Genomic DNA, 13,820 nt, shown 5'->3' on the forward strand with positions numbered 1-13,820 from the left:
CCGCCACAGCAGTGTGGTGGGGTTGCTGGACTGTGCCGAGCAAAGCTGAGAGAGTTGAGCAAACTCTCTGTCAGTGAGGCCGACTGGCGGCTGGTCACTCCTCCCGTTCCTGCTCATTCTCCCGTCACCACTGCTTCTGCGATCTTCCCTCGCGCACTGTTTCTTGTTACGTCCAGCAGAAAAAATTCAGGTTACAAGAAGTTCCTGGGAATGGAATCTCGTCGTAACTCGGTCTCTGCCTGTAGAGTGAAGTCTGTTGTGGGGCAGAAACATCAGTACAAACCTGATGGGCCGAATGGCCTATTTCTATATTCTACATTCACTTACAATATTAGGTCCTGGTTGGGAAAGGGTTACTCAGTCACAGTAAAGACTCCACCCAAAGGAAGCAGACCGACAGAGACCCGAGACGGTGTGAATCTCTGCAAGTCCGCCGGGGATGTCAGCAAATCCACAAGTCTGCTGGAGGATAGCGGCCAAAGACAGTCTCCGTTTTGTTGTGTTCTGATGAGCGTACTGCCCCCCACACATCCTTGGGAGTACTGATTATTCACCAAATGACATATTATGCTGTATATGTGATAAATAAATCTTAATCGGAATGTAGATGCCGGAAATCGGGAGCAACACACACAGAGTGCTGGAGGAACTCAGTGGATCAGAATGGACAGTCGACGTTTCGGGTCAAGATCCTTCACCCGGTCCTGACAAAGGGTCTCGACCCCAAACACTGACAGTTCGCTTCCCTTCACGCCCGACCTGCTGCGATTCCCCTAACATTTCGTGAGTGTCGATCCCTCCCGAGGAAGCCACGCGCGCTCTCACCTGGCAAGCAGGCACACTCGTAGGTCAGATCGCCGGTCTGCCGGCAGGTTCCTCCGTTCTGGCACTGTGAGGGAGCGCAAGGGACGTAGACGCTCTCGCACTGGCGCCCGGTGAGGCCGGCCGGGCACTGGCAGTGGAACGTGCCGGGGGCGTTGACGCACAGCCCTCCGTTCCTGCAGAGCTTTGGTGCCTTGCACTCGTCGATGTCCGTACGGCAGTGCTTCCCCGTGAAGCCAGGGGCGCAGGTACAGTTATAGCGGTTGTTCCAGTTGCTGCAGCGGGCTCCGTTGGCACAAGGGTTTGTGGCACAGGCGTCGACCTGCGAGCAGTTCACTCCTGAGCAGGCAAAAAAAAAAGAGGGCATCACAGCTCATCACCAAGGAATGGAGAAGTCCTGTGTAAGCGGCAAAACCCCATCAATACTTTTCTAGTTTTTATTTAGAGATACAGCACAGTAACACACCCTTCCAACACAATGAGCCCACGCTTCCCAATCGCACTATGTGACTGATTAATCTGCTATCCCATACGTCTTTGGAATGTGGGCGGAAACTGGAGCACCCAGAGGAAGAAGAGGTCATAGAGAGAATAGACAAACTCCGTATCGACAGTGGTGGGAATCGAACCTGGCGGCGGCGGGGGGGGGGGGGGGATCTGTAATCATGTTCTGCTAACTCCTATGCTTTTGTACCACCTCTTTAAAACAATCTCTTTTTGAATGCTAGAACGGCTCATTTAAATGGAATACCAGGGAATGCAGATACTAGACATGCCCGGGCATCATCCCTGATGAAGATGGCGGAGTTTGTTATTGAAACGTCGGTTACAATTAATATCTGTACCCGGCTGGAAGCCCTAGTAGAGCTTATTCAAACACATGAATACTTGGAGACACAGTGCGTTATGCACTATCTCAGGAAGGAAATGGACAGGCGATGTTTTAAATCAAGACGCTTCATCTGGGTGTAGAATGGATGTCCAGGTGAAGGATCTTGTCCTAAAACATCAACTGTCAGAGCCGGAATGTGTGGTGACATTTGTGGGCTGCCCCAGACCATTCTTAGGCATTTCGGTTGTCAACGCCAATGACACACTTCGCTGTATGTTTCCATGTGATGGGTACATCTGAATCTGAAGCTGTTCGTTCCTCTCCGTAGATGCAGCCTGACCTGCTGAGTTCCTCCAGCATTTTGTGTGTTACCTCACTCAAGTGGCTGCCCTTATGGGGCAAGTTTGATCGGGGGCCAGAGGCGTTTGGATGTCACAGAGTCATTCCGCAAGGAAACGTGCCCTGAGACTACACCAACCATCAAGCACCCATTTACGTGAATCCTTACATACTCATCCTCTCAGCACTCAACCTGATGAACCCCGCCACTGATCTGCTCGACAGATGCACACTAAGCCCCACAACCATCCAGGGCTCCGGACTTGGTGCTTGAAGCGGGGATTGGACCAAGGGGCTCTCTTCAACTGGTGCAGATACAATAGGCCAAGTGGTCACTCTCTCATATCTAAAGTTATCCAATTCTTTGACCGCAGGGCTGCCTGTACTTCCAAGCATCACCACCAGATGGCAGTGAGCAATGGGAACCCAGACTGTCCCACACAAAGTGCAGTGGCTACTTCCAGTCCAGTGGCAACTGGCCAGCACAGCAGTGACGACAGTCTAATTCTGGCTCCCCGTGGTCCACAAGATCATCACAACTATACCTAACCACAGTGGTACTGTACTGTGGTGCCCCCAGTTTTAAGATAGAATGTGGTTTACTCTGCACAACACCATACAACATAGAACAACACAGCACAATACAGGCCCTTCGGCCTACGATGTTGTGCCGACATTTTAACCTTCTCCAAGATCAATCTAACTCTTTCCCCATATATACCCTTCTATTTTTCTTTCATGTACCTATCAAAAAGTCTCTTAAATTATCTAATGTACCTGTCTCCACCACCACCCCTGGCAGTGTGCTCTATGCACCCACCACTCCCGGTGTAAGCATGGAAGCATCCAAAGCCAAGGGGTGAAGAGAAGGAGAGTGGAAGGAAAGTTTTCACCCAAAGGGTGGCTGCAATCTGGAACACACTGCCTGAGAAGGTGATGGAGACAGTTACCCCCTCAGCATTTAAAAAGCATCTGACAGAGCAACTGAATGGCTGAGGTACATAAGGCTGTGAAAAGTCTCATGGCAGGTCTGACCGCGTGCTGGGGGAAAGCCACGTCTCACTCAGACATAACACACAACAATCTCTCATTTCCCCCTGATATAGCAATCTTGCCCTCAGGCCCTCAACTGAGCACATCTACACGAAAGCAACATCCATCATCAAGGACCTCTCACACCCAAGGCCAGTTACTTGTTCCCGTACAATCACCAGTACTCATAAGCAGCCATGAAAAGTTTCAAATGCCACCTCCCTCCCCACCTTCAGACCGGGCCTACTTCATGTGCAGGAGCACTGGGCATCAATGCTCTGCCTCAGCAGACATCTCCACAATAGCTTTACTGTTAAAAGCATCGCCATCACCGACACAGCAGAGACTTACCTCGGAACCCTCGCGTGCAGCTGCAGGAGTACCGCGCCGAGCCGTCCACCACCGAACTGGAGCATATTCCTCGGTTTAAACACGGTGACCTTTGACACGGATCAGGAAACTGGCACAGGTCCCCAAGGTAACCAGGCCGACACCTGAACAAACCGAGAAAAAGAGGAGGCCTTAGCTGCTTTCGTGTTCTTTTTAAATAACAAGGTCATGAAAAGCCAGATTATATACAACAACAAAAAAGAGTAAGCCACTTGGCCTTTCAATCCTGCCCTACTATTTTACCTGATCATGGCTGATCAGCCCGAGGCCTCATCTTCTGTGTCGGTTCTCCACAGCCACCAAATCCCAAATCGCTCAAAAAATACTTAAGCATCCTCTCTAACTATCCCCCAACGACCCGTCCTCTACAGGGTAGGGAACGTGAATGAAACCACACACAGGTCTGTATCACAAACAGAACACACAGCGTGGGAGTGTAACGCTTTACAGCACCAGCAATAAGGTTTCTATTTCTGCCGCTGTCTGTAAGGAATTTCCACATTCTCCCTGTGGTTTCCTCCAGCTTCTCTGAGTTCCTCCCACATTCCAAAGCCCTCGAGGTTACAGTTAGTAAGCTGTGGGCACATAGGGCTGCCAACTGTCCCATATTAGCCGGGACATCCCATATATTGGGCTAAATTGTTTCATCCCATAGGGGACTGCCCTTGTCCCATATTTCCCCCGCTAAGGTAAGAGTGTTCCTATGAAACCTTTCGTGCTGAAATGGTGTAAAGTGAATTAATTTATATGGGAAAAATTTTTGAGTGTTCCCAGACCCAGAAAATAACCTACCAAATCATAGCAAATAACACATAAAACCTAAAATAACACTAACATATAGTAAAAGCAGGAATGATGTGATAAATACACAGCCTATATAAAGTAGAAATAATGTAGGTACAATGCAGTGGGGAAGATTAAGCCAAAACCGATTTGTGGAAAAAAAATCAGCACGTAGACGCATGCGCACACAGGCGCCCGCGCAAGGCTTCATGGTCATGGTAGTCTTTCTCGGGGTAAACACAAGTGTCCCGCATTTGACTGCTACTTTTGTCCCTTGTATGGGAGTGAGAAAGTTGGCAACCCTATGGGCACACTAAGCTGGTGCTGGAAGCATGGCCATGCTGCCCCCAGCACATCGCCGACTGTGTTCAACGTTGACACAAACGACACATTTCACTGTACAGTATGTTTCGGGGTGCATGTGACAAATAATACTAATCTTTTATGTTTTAAATGCGGGGGATTTAATTTTTTTTTTAATTCACCTTAGTAGCGGTAACGCTGTAGTTGCCAGACTGTTGTGAAAATGCATTGTGATCAAGAGTGCCCTTCAAGAGAGGAAAGCACCTCCCCTCATGTGACCACAGACTCACAGTGTGATTGGCTCCTAACTATGCCGCCCACCCTCCCCACCTCCGTTCAGGGACAACCAAGGTTGGGCGATAAATGCTGGCGTTGCCCGTAACATCCACATTCTTTGGCTTTCACCAAATGGGCCAAAGGGGAGGAGAAGATGGCGGCACGACGGAGTGCACGCGGCCGCTCCGGAATGATTATCAGTATTTGTTAGGTAGATACCATGCACAATCCTGATTTGATGGAGACAGCCGTGAGGAACACGGAGGAACATCTGGAGAAACTTCTGAAATGCCTGCTTCGCTGCCACTGCTACTGTGCGATCGAGAATCTCCAGAGGGGAAGGCCCTAAATCCTCGGCTTTGCCTATTGAATGTTGCTGGGGCCGGGGTCGAAGCACTCGGTGGTGGTGTCAGAGGACTGGTCGGAGGCTCGAAGTTTTCGGACGGACTCGAGTTGGCTGTGGTCGGGTGCTTCCAGGATGCTGCATCGGCAAGTTTGCGGTGCTGGAGGTTCATGGCAGGGAGGGTTTTTCTTCCTTATACCGTCTGCGTGAGATGGGACTTTCGAGAGACTTTGGGACTTTATTTTACCGTGCCCATGGTCTGTTCTTTATCAAATTACAGTATTGCTTTGCACTGTTGTAACTATATGTTATAATTATGTGGTTTTTGTCAGTTTTTCAGCCTTGGTTTGTCTTGTGTTTCTGTGATATCATACTGGAGGAACATTGTAACATTTCTTAATGCATGCATTACTAAATGACAATAAAAGAGGACTGAGTGTCCTCATAATCTAATCTAATCTAAATGGCCTGTTCCTTCTCTGTGAATTTCAATGCAAGCACCACAAACGAGATGCTGGCGGGCAGAGGTTAATGTTGACTGAAGCTTTTCCGAAAGGAAAAGAATGAGGAAAGAGAGATATTGGAGTAGTTATGTCAGTGCAGTAACAGAACTTGAAGGAACAGCATTGCTGGAAATACATCAAGCCCGAGTGGGAGAACTCAGCGTTCTCAGGCTGGTGACTGGGGCCTCCAGTCCAACAGCTTGTTCTCATCAAGCTGCCCGGGCTTCAGCACAGCTCCACTTTCCCACACTGTCACGTCCCCGGCCGTCCATGCAACCAGCTGCGGTCTGTCAGCTGCCCCACCGCCAGCCCTCGTGGCGGGCTCCCCTGCCCTCAATACTCCCTGTCCCCGCGCTACCAACCCCTGTTCCCAAGGGGGCTGAGGAGAGGACAGGGGCAAGGAGATCCTGACTGACCAGGTGTGCCTTCGAACGGGGAGCGTCACTGTGAGGAGCCTCCTTTTGTGCACGATGAACGAACTGCAGGTTATTCCCCCAAGCAGGTTAGGGTATTGTTACATTGAACAGCGGGTGGGCCAGGCAAGGATTAAAGAGCCGTCTTTTCTTATAATCCAGCTGTTCTCCGCAGCTGCTCGGCAGCAACAGCGATAGACATTCCATCGGCAGAGGGAAAGGCAATAAAATGTGAGCTGGCAGGGGAAGGATAAGTTCAAGTGGTGGTGAATGAACTTATCCACGTTGGTCCAGTAATGAGATGTCAGTCACTGAATGCCATCTCAGCGGGCGTGAAACATTTTGTTTACTTTATTTAGAGATACGGCGTGAAACAGGCCCTCCCGGCCTAACCCAGCAACCCACCCTGGCCTAATCACAGGACAATTAACCTGACCAGCACATCTTCTGAACGTGGGAGGAAACCAGAGCACCTGGAGGGAACACCGTGCTCATGGGGAGGAACGTACAAAGTCCTGACAGGAGGCATTGGAGCCGAACTCGGAATTCTAGTGCCCTGAGTTTCACAAGACCACAACACACAGGAGCAGAGTTAGGCCACTCGGACCATCGAGTCTTTACAAACTGCTGAAAAACTAGAGGTGCTGTCACACCTTCCTTCTGATGACACTTGTCTGCTAAACCCAGGACAGATACATTAATGCCAAGGAGTCCTATGTCCTCCCATACATCAGTCGCCAGAATTGTTTCTATTACAGGGGTCGTCACCCAGAGAAACCAGCAATGATTTTCTCATCATGTTAAACATGGAATGCCAAACTCTACAGTTTGGGAAGAATTATCCCAAAACTCTTCATTGCTCAAGAAAAACATCCTCCCTTGTTCTGGCTCACAGCCAGGTTCTGCCCTAGTCTGAAACAAGCTAACTTTGTAACTTGCTTGAAGGGTAGAACTAGGGTGAATAGAAGCCTTCCTCAAAACATAGGATACCACAGGCTAGTCAGACCATTCTAGCCATGCCAACATTCGTACACCTCTCCTTGTCTGCCAGGCTTCCCTCGTGTGTGTGTGTGCACCTGTGTTGTTTCATTTTTACAGCAGTTAGCTGTTGAATGGTTTCCAGCTGTCCACGGTTGGATTCATCCCATAGAAACTGGAGTCTAGAAGAATGAAGGGGAATCTCAATTGAAACTTGTCAAATATTGAAAGGCTGGACATTGACAGGATGTTGGGGGGGGTGGGGGGGGTTGTGGTTCTAGGACCAGAGGGCGCAGCCTCAGCATAGGACAGAATTTGAGGAGGAATTTCTTTAGCAAGAGGATGGTGAGCCTGTGGAATTCATTGCCACAGACAGATGCGGAGACTGAGTCCTTGGGTATACTTGAAGTGGAGGTTGATCTATTCTTGATCAGTAAGGGCATCAAAGGTTATGGAGAGAAGGCAGAAGAAAGGGGTCGAGAGGATTAATAAATCAGCCATGGATCGAATGGCGGAGCAGACTCCATGGGCCAATTGGCCTAATTATGGTCTTAGGTGAATCTATCAGCATACCTTCCAATAAATACCACTCGACTCATGGGCAGGGGCTATCCCGCTGTCATCCAACCCTTAAGAGACCTTGACCTCCCAGTTCCATCGCTCTGTGGCCCTTGTACTTCACTTGCCTACCGACTGACTACATGTGCCGTGTTTGTGCTTTGCACCCTGGTCCCAGAGGAACGATGTTTCCTTTAGCTGTATATTTGTGTACGGTTGAGTGATGATAAACTTGAACTTCCCCTGTAACTCTAACACTGTATTCTGTTATCTTTTTACTGTCTCGCTGGAATTACACCATGATCTGTCGGGATGTTCTTTGATGTGTTCTGTGTTGTTCTGCCAAGCATTGTGGGGCGCCAAAATGTGACACTTGTCAGCTGCCTCCAGCACACCCTCGGATGTGATGGTCATTAACACAAGCAGTTCACTGTATACATGATTAAAAAAACTTAATTCTTGAAACAAACTTGTATCTCAGATGGCACGCAAGTAAAAGCTCTCCAACGCGTCACAGTACGTGCAACAATAATAAACCCAACTGTCCCTTTTTCCTCCACGACTTGTCCAGCCTCCCCAGAAATGCATTCAACCAAAACATCCTCCAAGCTACACCCTTGGGAAATGTTTTGTGAAATGAAATTTTCCAAATTAAAAAAGACTGGGCAGACGTTTATATAGTTCATTCCTGTAGATGGGCACTTTTCGTTGGTGAGACAAGAGTTTAAAGTAAAGTTGGAGAAGTTTAGGGAGAACCTTCCAGAGCTTGTGGTTAAGGCAGCTAAAGGCATGGCCACCAGCAGCAGGGCCAACCATTTTTATTTAGAGATTTAGTGCAGAACAGGCCCTTCACAGCCCAATGAGCCAAACCGCCGAGCAACCCACCTATTTAACCCTAGCCTAATCACCGGACAATTTACAATGACTAATTAACCTACTAATCCGTACATCTTTGGACTGTGGGAGGAAACCAGAGCACCTGGAGGAAACCCACTGAGATCATGAGGAGAATGTTCAAACTCCTTACAGACAGCGCGGGAACTGAATTCCAAACTCTGGCGCCCCAAGCTGTAACAGCGTCGTAAACACACAAGAAAATCTGCAGATGCTAGATAGTTCATGTGTGTGTGTGCGCTGTAAAAGCATCACGCTATGCTACAAACACCGACATTTCGAGAGTCTAGAACTGGAGGAGAATAGATTGCTGGCAAAGCTGAGTGAGATCAGGGAGGTAGGGAGCGGTGAGGCGAGAAATGAGAAATGAGACTGTGTTGCCCAGTCACTAAGTCCCATCTGTCTCCACTCCAAGTCTCTGCGTAGACAGCCCAGGAAGAGCTGCCCTCCCCAACACTGAGCACATTTACAGGGAGCTGCACAAGAGAGCAGCTTCCATTATCAAAGACCCTCACCATCCAGGCCATGCTCTCTTCTCACTGCTGCCATCGGGCAGCAGATACAGGAGCCTTCGGTACCACACCATCAGGTTCAGGAACAGTTATTACTCTACGGCTGTCAGGCTCCTCAACCAGTGTGGATAACTTCACTCACCTCAACTCTGAACTGATTCCATCTTACAGACTCACTTTCACGGACTCCACAACTCACACTCTCAGTAACTCACACTCTGTCTTATTTCTTTGTTTGGTTGTTTACATAATTTGTCTTCTTTTGCACATTGTTTGTTTGTCAGTCTTAACTTACTGTATGCATACTTCTCATAAATTCTATTGTATTTCCTTATTTTCTTGTAAATGCCTCCAAGGAAATTAACTCAGGGTTGTATATGGAGACATACATGTACTTTGATAATAAATTTACTGTGAACTTTGAACTTTAAAAAAACAGCACCACTTTCAGGACGGCCTGAAGCTCTGGCCTGCATGTGTGCATCTCCGGAGTCGGACTTGAACCGCCAATCTGTAGGCTGAGGGGCAACAATACCACATGCTGCACCGAGCCCGCCCTCCCATTGCACGATCTGGAGGTTGGCTTTAAAAACGGTGACTCCTTACCTTCGTTGTTGGGGGCAGAGAGTATGAATGTTACGAGGTTATAAAACCTTGGTTAGGCCACACTTAGATTAGATTAGATTATGAGGACACTCAGTCCTCGTTTATTGTCATTTAGAACTGCATGCATTAAAAAATGATACGACGTTCCTCCAGAATGATATCACAAGAAAACACAGGACAAATCAAGACTAAAACTGACAAAACCACATAATTATAACATATAGTAACAACAGCGCAAAGCAATACCATAATTTGATAAAGAGCAGACCATGGGCACGGTAAAAAAATGTCTCAAAGTCCCGATAGACTCATCATCTCACGCAGACAGTAGAAGGGAGAAACTCTTCGTGCCATGAATCTCCAAGCGCCACCAACTTGCCGATGCAGCACCATTGGAAGCACCCGACCGCAGCGGACTCCGAGTCCGTCCGAAAACTTTGAGCCTCTGACCAGCCCCTCTGACACAGCCTCTCCGAGCACCATCCTCTGCCGAGCGCTTCGACCCCGCCCCGGCCGCCGAGCAACAAGCAAAGCCGAGGACTCGGGGCCTTCTTCTCCAGAGATTCTGGACCACACAGTAGCAGCAGCAGTGAAGCAGGCATTTCAGAAGTTTCACCAGATGTTCCTCCGTGCTCTCACGTCCGTCTCCATCAAATCAGGATTGTGCACGGCACCCTACTTGACAAGTAACAGACATCACCACCGGACTGGCTGCTGCGAGCCGCGTCACGCCGCCATCTTCTCCTCCCCTTGCAGCATAACCTGCAATGCTGGTCGCCTCATGACACGAGGATGTGGAGGCACTGGAGAGGGTTTGGAAAGGATTTACCCGGATTGGAGGACGTTAGCGAAAAGGAAAGGTAGGACAGTCTGGGGCTGTTTTCTCCAGAGTGTCGAAAGCTGAGAGGAGACCTGATTAACACACACAGAACGCTGGAGGGACTCGGCAGGCCAGGCAGCATCTATGGACAGCAGTACAGTCGACATTTTGGGCCAAGAGCCTTCTTCAAGATAGTAGTTAATAAAACTGTAAAATTCTGGGTGGGCAGCCAGAATATTTCTCCCAGGGTAGAAATGGCAAATACAAGAGGGCATGAGTTTAAGGTGGGGGGGGGGGAAGTTTGGGGACTTTTTCATGCAAAGAGTGATAAGTACATGGAACAGGCTGTCAAGGGTGGCAGTGGAAGCAATGGAGGTATTCAAGAGGCTTTTAGATAGGCACATGAATATGTAAGGGATGGATATGGATCATGTGCAGGCGCAAGGGATTAGTTTAATTTGGCATTAGGCCAAAGGGCTGTACTGTTCTACTTTAACGCTCTACATTTTACCTGTCTTCTCCAGCACTGGGGGAGCCGACAACTAGAGAGCACAGATACAAGATAATAGGGGGGAGATTTCGGAGACCTGAGAGGCCACTTCTTTAAACAGAGGATAGTGAGCGCCTGGAATGAGCTGCCAGAGGGAGTGAATGAGGTGGGTACACTTGGAAAATTCAAGAGGCATTTGGATAGGTACATGGAGGGGAGGGGTTTGGAAGGTTGTGGGCTGAAGGCAGGTAACTGGGACTGGCAGCGCCAGCTTGGAACAGTCCCTTTTCCGTGCTGTGTTACTCTATAACTCCACAACAAGGCGTCTTCCCAGCTGATGTGTAGGCACAGTTTCTGCAGCCTACTTGGGAGAGGGGGCACTCACCACCAGTTGGGAAAAGGCCAAGGGCTGACCTGTACGTTGGGGGAAGAAAAATGCAGCCGGCCAGGCCTGAAGGGGTCAGTGTGGCCGTGGAGACATGCGATAGGTCTCCGGGTGTCAGGAAAGCTGCACTAACCTCTGCCTCCCCGCCATTCAGAAGCTGGCACGCTAGAAAGAGTTTACATTTTTATGGCGGGAGAGGAGGAGAAGAATTCAACCCAAAGAAAAAGCCATTGATACACATCGAGAGAAAGATGTGAAAAATGATTTAAAATGATTAACAACGGTGCAGAAGGAGTTGCCCCCATTGTTGTTCTGTGGTGGTCATTTTGCCTCCTTTTGTTTTCTCTTAATGGACACAAGAATTAAGACTAAAACACGGCATTGTGGGGAGAGAAAGGGGGTCAGAGGGTCAGTTGCCACACAAAGAGGCTGATTTAGGCCCCAAGCTCCGCTCTTCCAACCTTAAAGTTCAGTGGCTGCATTCCATAAGCTGCTGTCTCCAGTGCTGCGGAAATGGGCTGATCCACTCATCATGAGCAGAGCTTGGATAATGGGGTATTACACAGCCCTCCTTCTGAGGCAGCCGCATTCTACGTCCCAGCAGGTGCCTGGCCCCTCCGAACCGTATCTCCCTCCCACAAAACACGCCCTCAGCTCCCACTCCTTCCCAGCTTAGGCACTCCCTCCCCTGCCCGTCAGCAACAACATCTTGTGACTGCTGCCCAACAGGTGAGCGTTGGAAAACACACCCATGGGGACGGAAGCAGGTAACCTGCCTGCCCTTTGGCACAGGTTGGCTGTGAGCTGCCAGAGGAAGTGGCCGAGGCAGCTGGAAGAATAATATTTAGAAAGCACTGGGATGGGTATCCGGAAGGGAGGAGGCCTGGTGGGATATGGGTGGAAACTGGGAAGTAGGACTACAGACATCCCACCCTGCAAAAACTCATTTCAGGGAGGCAGCACCATCCATTTGCGGGAGACTCCCGGGAGAGGTGGGATGTCTGAAACAGAGTAGCTCCTTAGCAGCTGGCCAGCTAGTTTAAATAATGTTAGCTATGCTAATGAACAAATGACACCTGTTAAACTCACCTCAACATGACTTTTACAGTCTTAACCCACCATGGGCAATAGAAAAGTCACTGTTGCAAACAGTGCAGCGAGCAACACTGTCATTACTTTTGACCCCTATTAGGCAGGGGTACACTTTAGGGTAGTCTGGGGTGAAGTGTGTTTTATATTTTCTTTTTTTGGAACACTCTGCCATGGCACGTTCGTGTTCTCGTTCTCTCTCTCATTCTCTCTCTCATTCTCTCTCTCTCTCTCGTGATCACTCTCGCGCTCTCTCGCTCTCAAAAAAATTGATTTCCAGGATATTGTACGTAATTTGCGGGCATCAGGGAGCCACTATTAATATGCGGGAGACTCCCCGAACTTCCGGGAGAGGTGGGATGTCTGGGACTAGCAGGGTGGACGTGATTGGCATGGACGAGCTGGAACTAGGGGAACTCACCAGAATCAGGTTTATCATCACTAACATACGTCATGAAATGTGCTGTTTTGCAGCAGCCATACAGTGCAATTCAGAAAATATACTATAAATTACAATAATATATATAAGTTAAATATATCTCTTATTGTAATTTAGAATCTGTTGTTTTGCAGCAGCAAGAGAGTACAAGACAAAATATGCTATAAATTACAATAAGAAATGCATATATATATAAATAATATATTTTTATATATATATATATATATATATATATATATATATATATATATATATAAATTTAAATACATCTCTTATTGTAACTTACAGCATATTTTATGTGTTGTACTGCACTGCTGCCGCAAAGCAACAAATTTTTAGGAGAGACACACACACACACACACTCACACACAAAATGCTGGAGGAACTCAGCAGGTCAGGTAGCATCTATGGAATTGAATAAACAGTCAGCGTTTCAGGCCGAGACCCGTCATCAGGCCCGAATTAATAACGGTTTATTCATTTCCATGGATGCTGCTTGACAAGTTGAGTTGCTCCAGTATTTAGTGTGTATTGCTCAGAATCTCCAGCATCTGCAGGATCCCTTGCGCTTGTAAAATCTGACAACAATGCGTCGAAGGTAATCAACCTGATTTTGACCCTGTCACTCATCCCCTCCTCTGACTGTAGGTGTGCTGCAGTTAAACAGCTTAGAGCTCAGCTAGCAAAGTCACCGTCTCACAAACCCAAAGACAGATGCTCAATCCTGACCAATGTCTGAATGCCTTGCAAGTTCCCCTTATGACTTGTGTGGGTTTCCTCTGGGTGCTCCAGTTTCCGCCCACGTCCCCAAGACATGCAGATTGATGGGCTAGTTGGCCTCTGTAAATTTCCCTTATTATGCAGGAAAGTCGGGTTGGGGGGACGGGGGGGGGGAGGTGGAATGAATAGGAACTCATACGATCACCATAAGACATTGGACCAGAATTAGGCCATTCAGCCCATCAAGTCCATTCCACCATCGAATCATGGCTGATTTACTTTCCCTCTCAACC

General features: G+C 48.4%; 1 protein-coding gene across 2 annotated transcripts in view; it reads right to left on the reverse strand.

The window, feature by feature from the left end:
* Positions 1-13,820, reverse strand: part of notch3 (notch receptor 3) — a 224,764-nt gene that overhangs the window by 114,879 nt on the left and 96,065 nt on the right. For both annotated transcript variants that reach the window (XM_063035973.1, XM_063035972.1), the window contains exons 3-4: positions 3,377-3,519; positions 826-1,161 (exon numbers count right to left, since the gene is read on the reverse strand). In XM_063035973.1, the coding sequence (XP_062892043.1) occupies positions 826-1,161; positions 3,377-3,519 (479 nt within the window). The remainder of the gene's footprint in view (positions 1-825; positions 1,162-3,376; positions 3,520-13,820) is intronic.

Source organism: Mobula hypostoma, chromosome 29 (assembly GCF_963921235.1).
Source record: "Mobula hypostoma chromosome 29, sMobHyp1.1, whole genome shotgun sequence".
NCBI classification, from domain to species: domain Eukaryota; kingdom Metazoa; phylum Chordata; class Chondrichthyes; order Myliobatiformes; family Myliobatidae; genus Mobula; species Mobula hypostoma.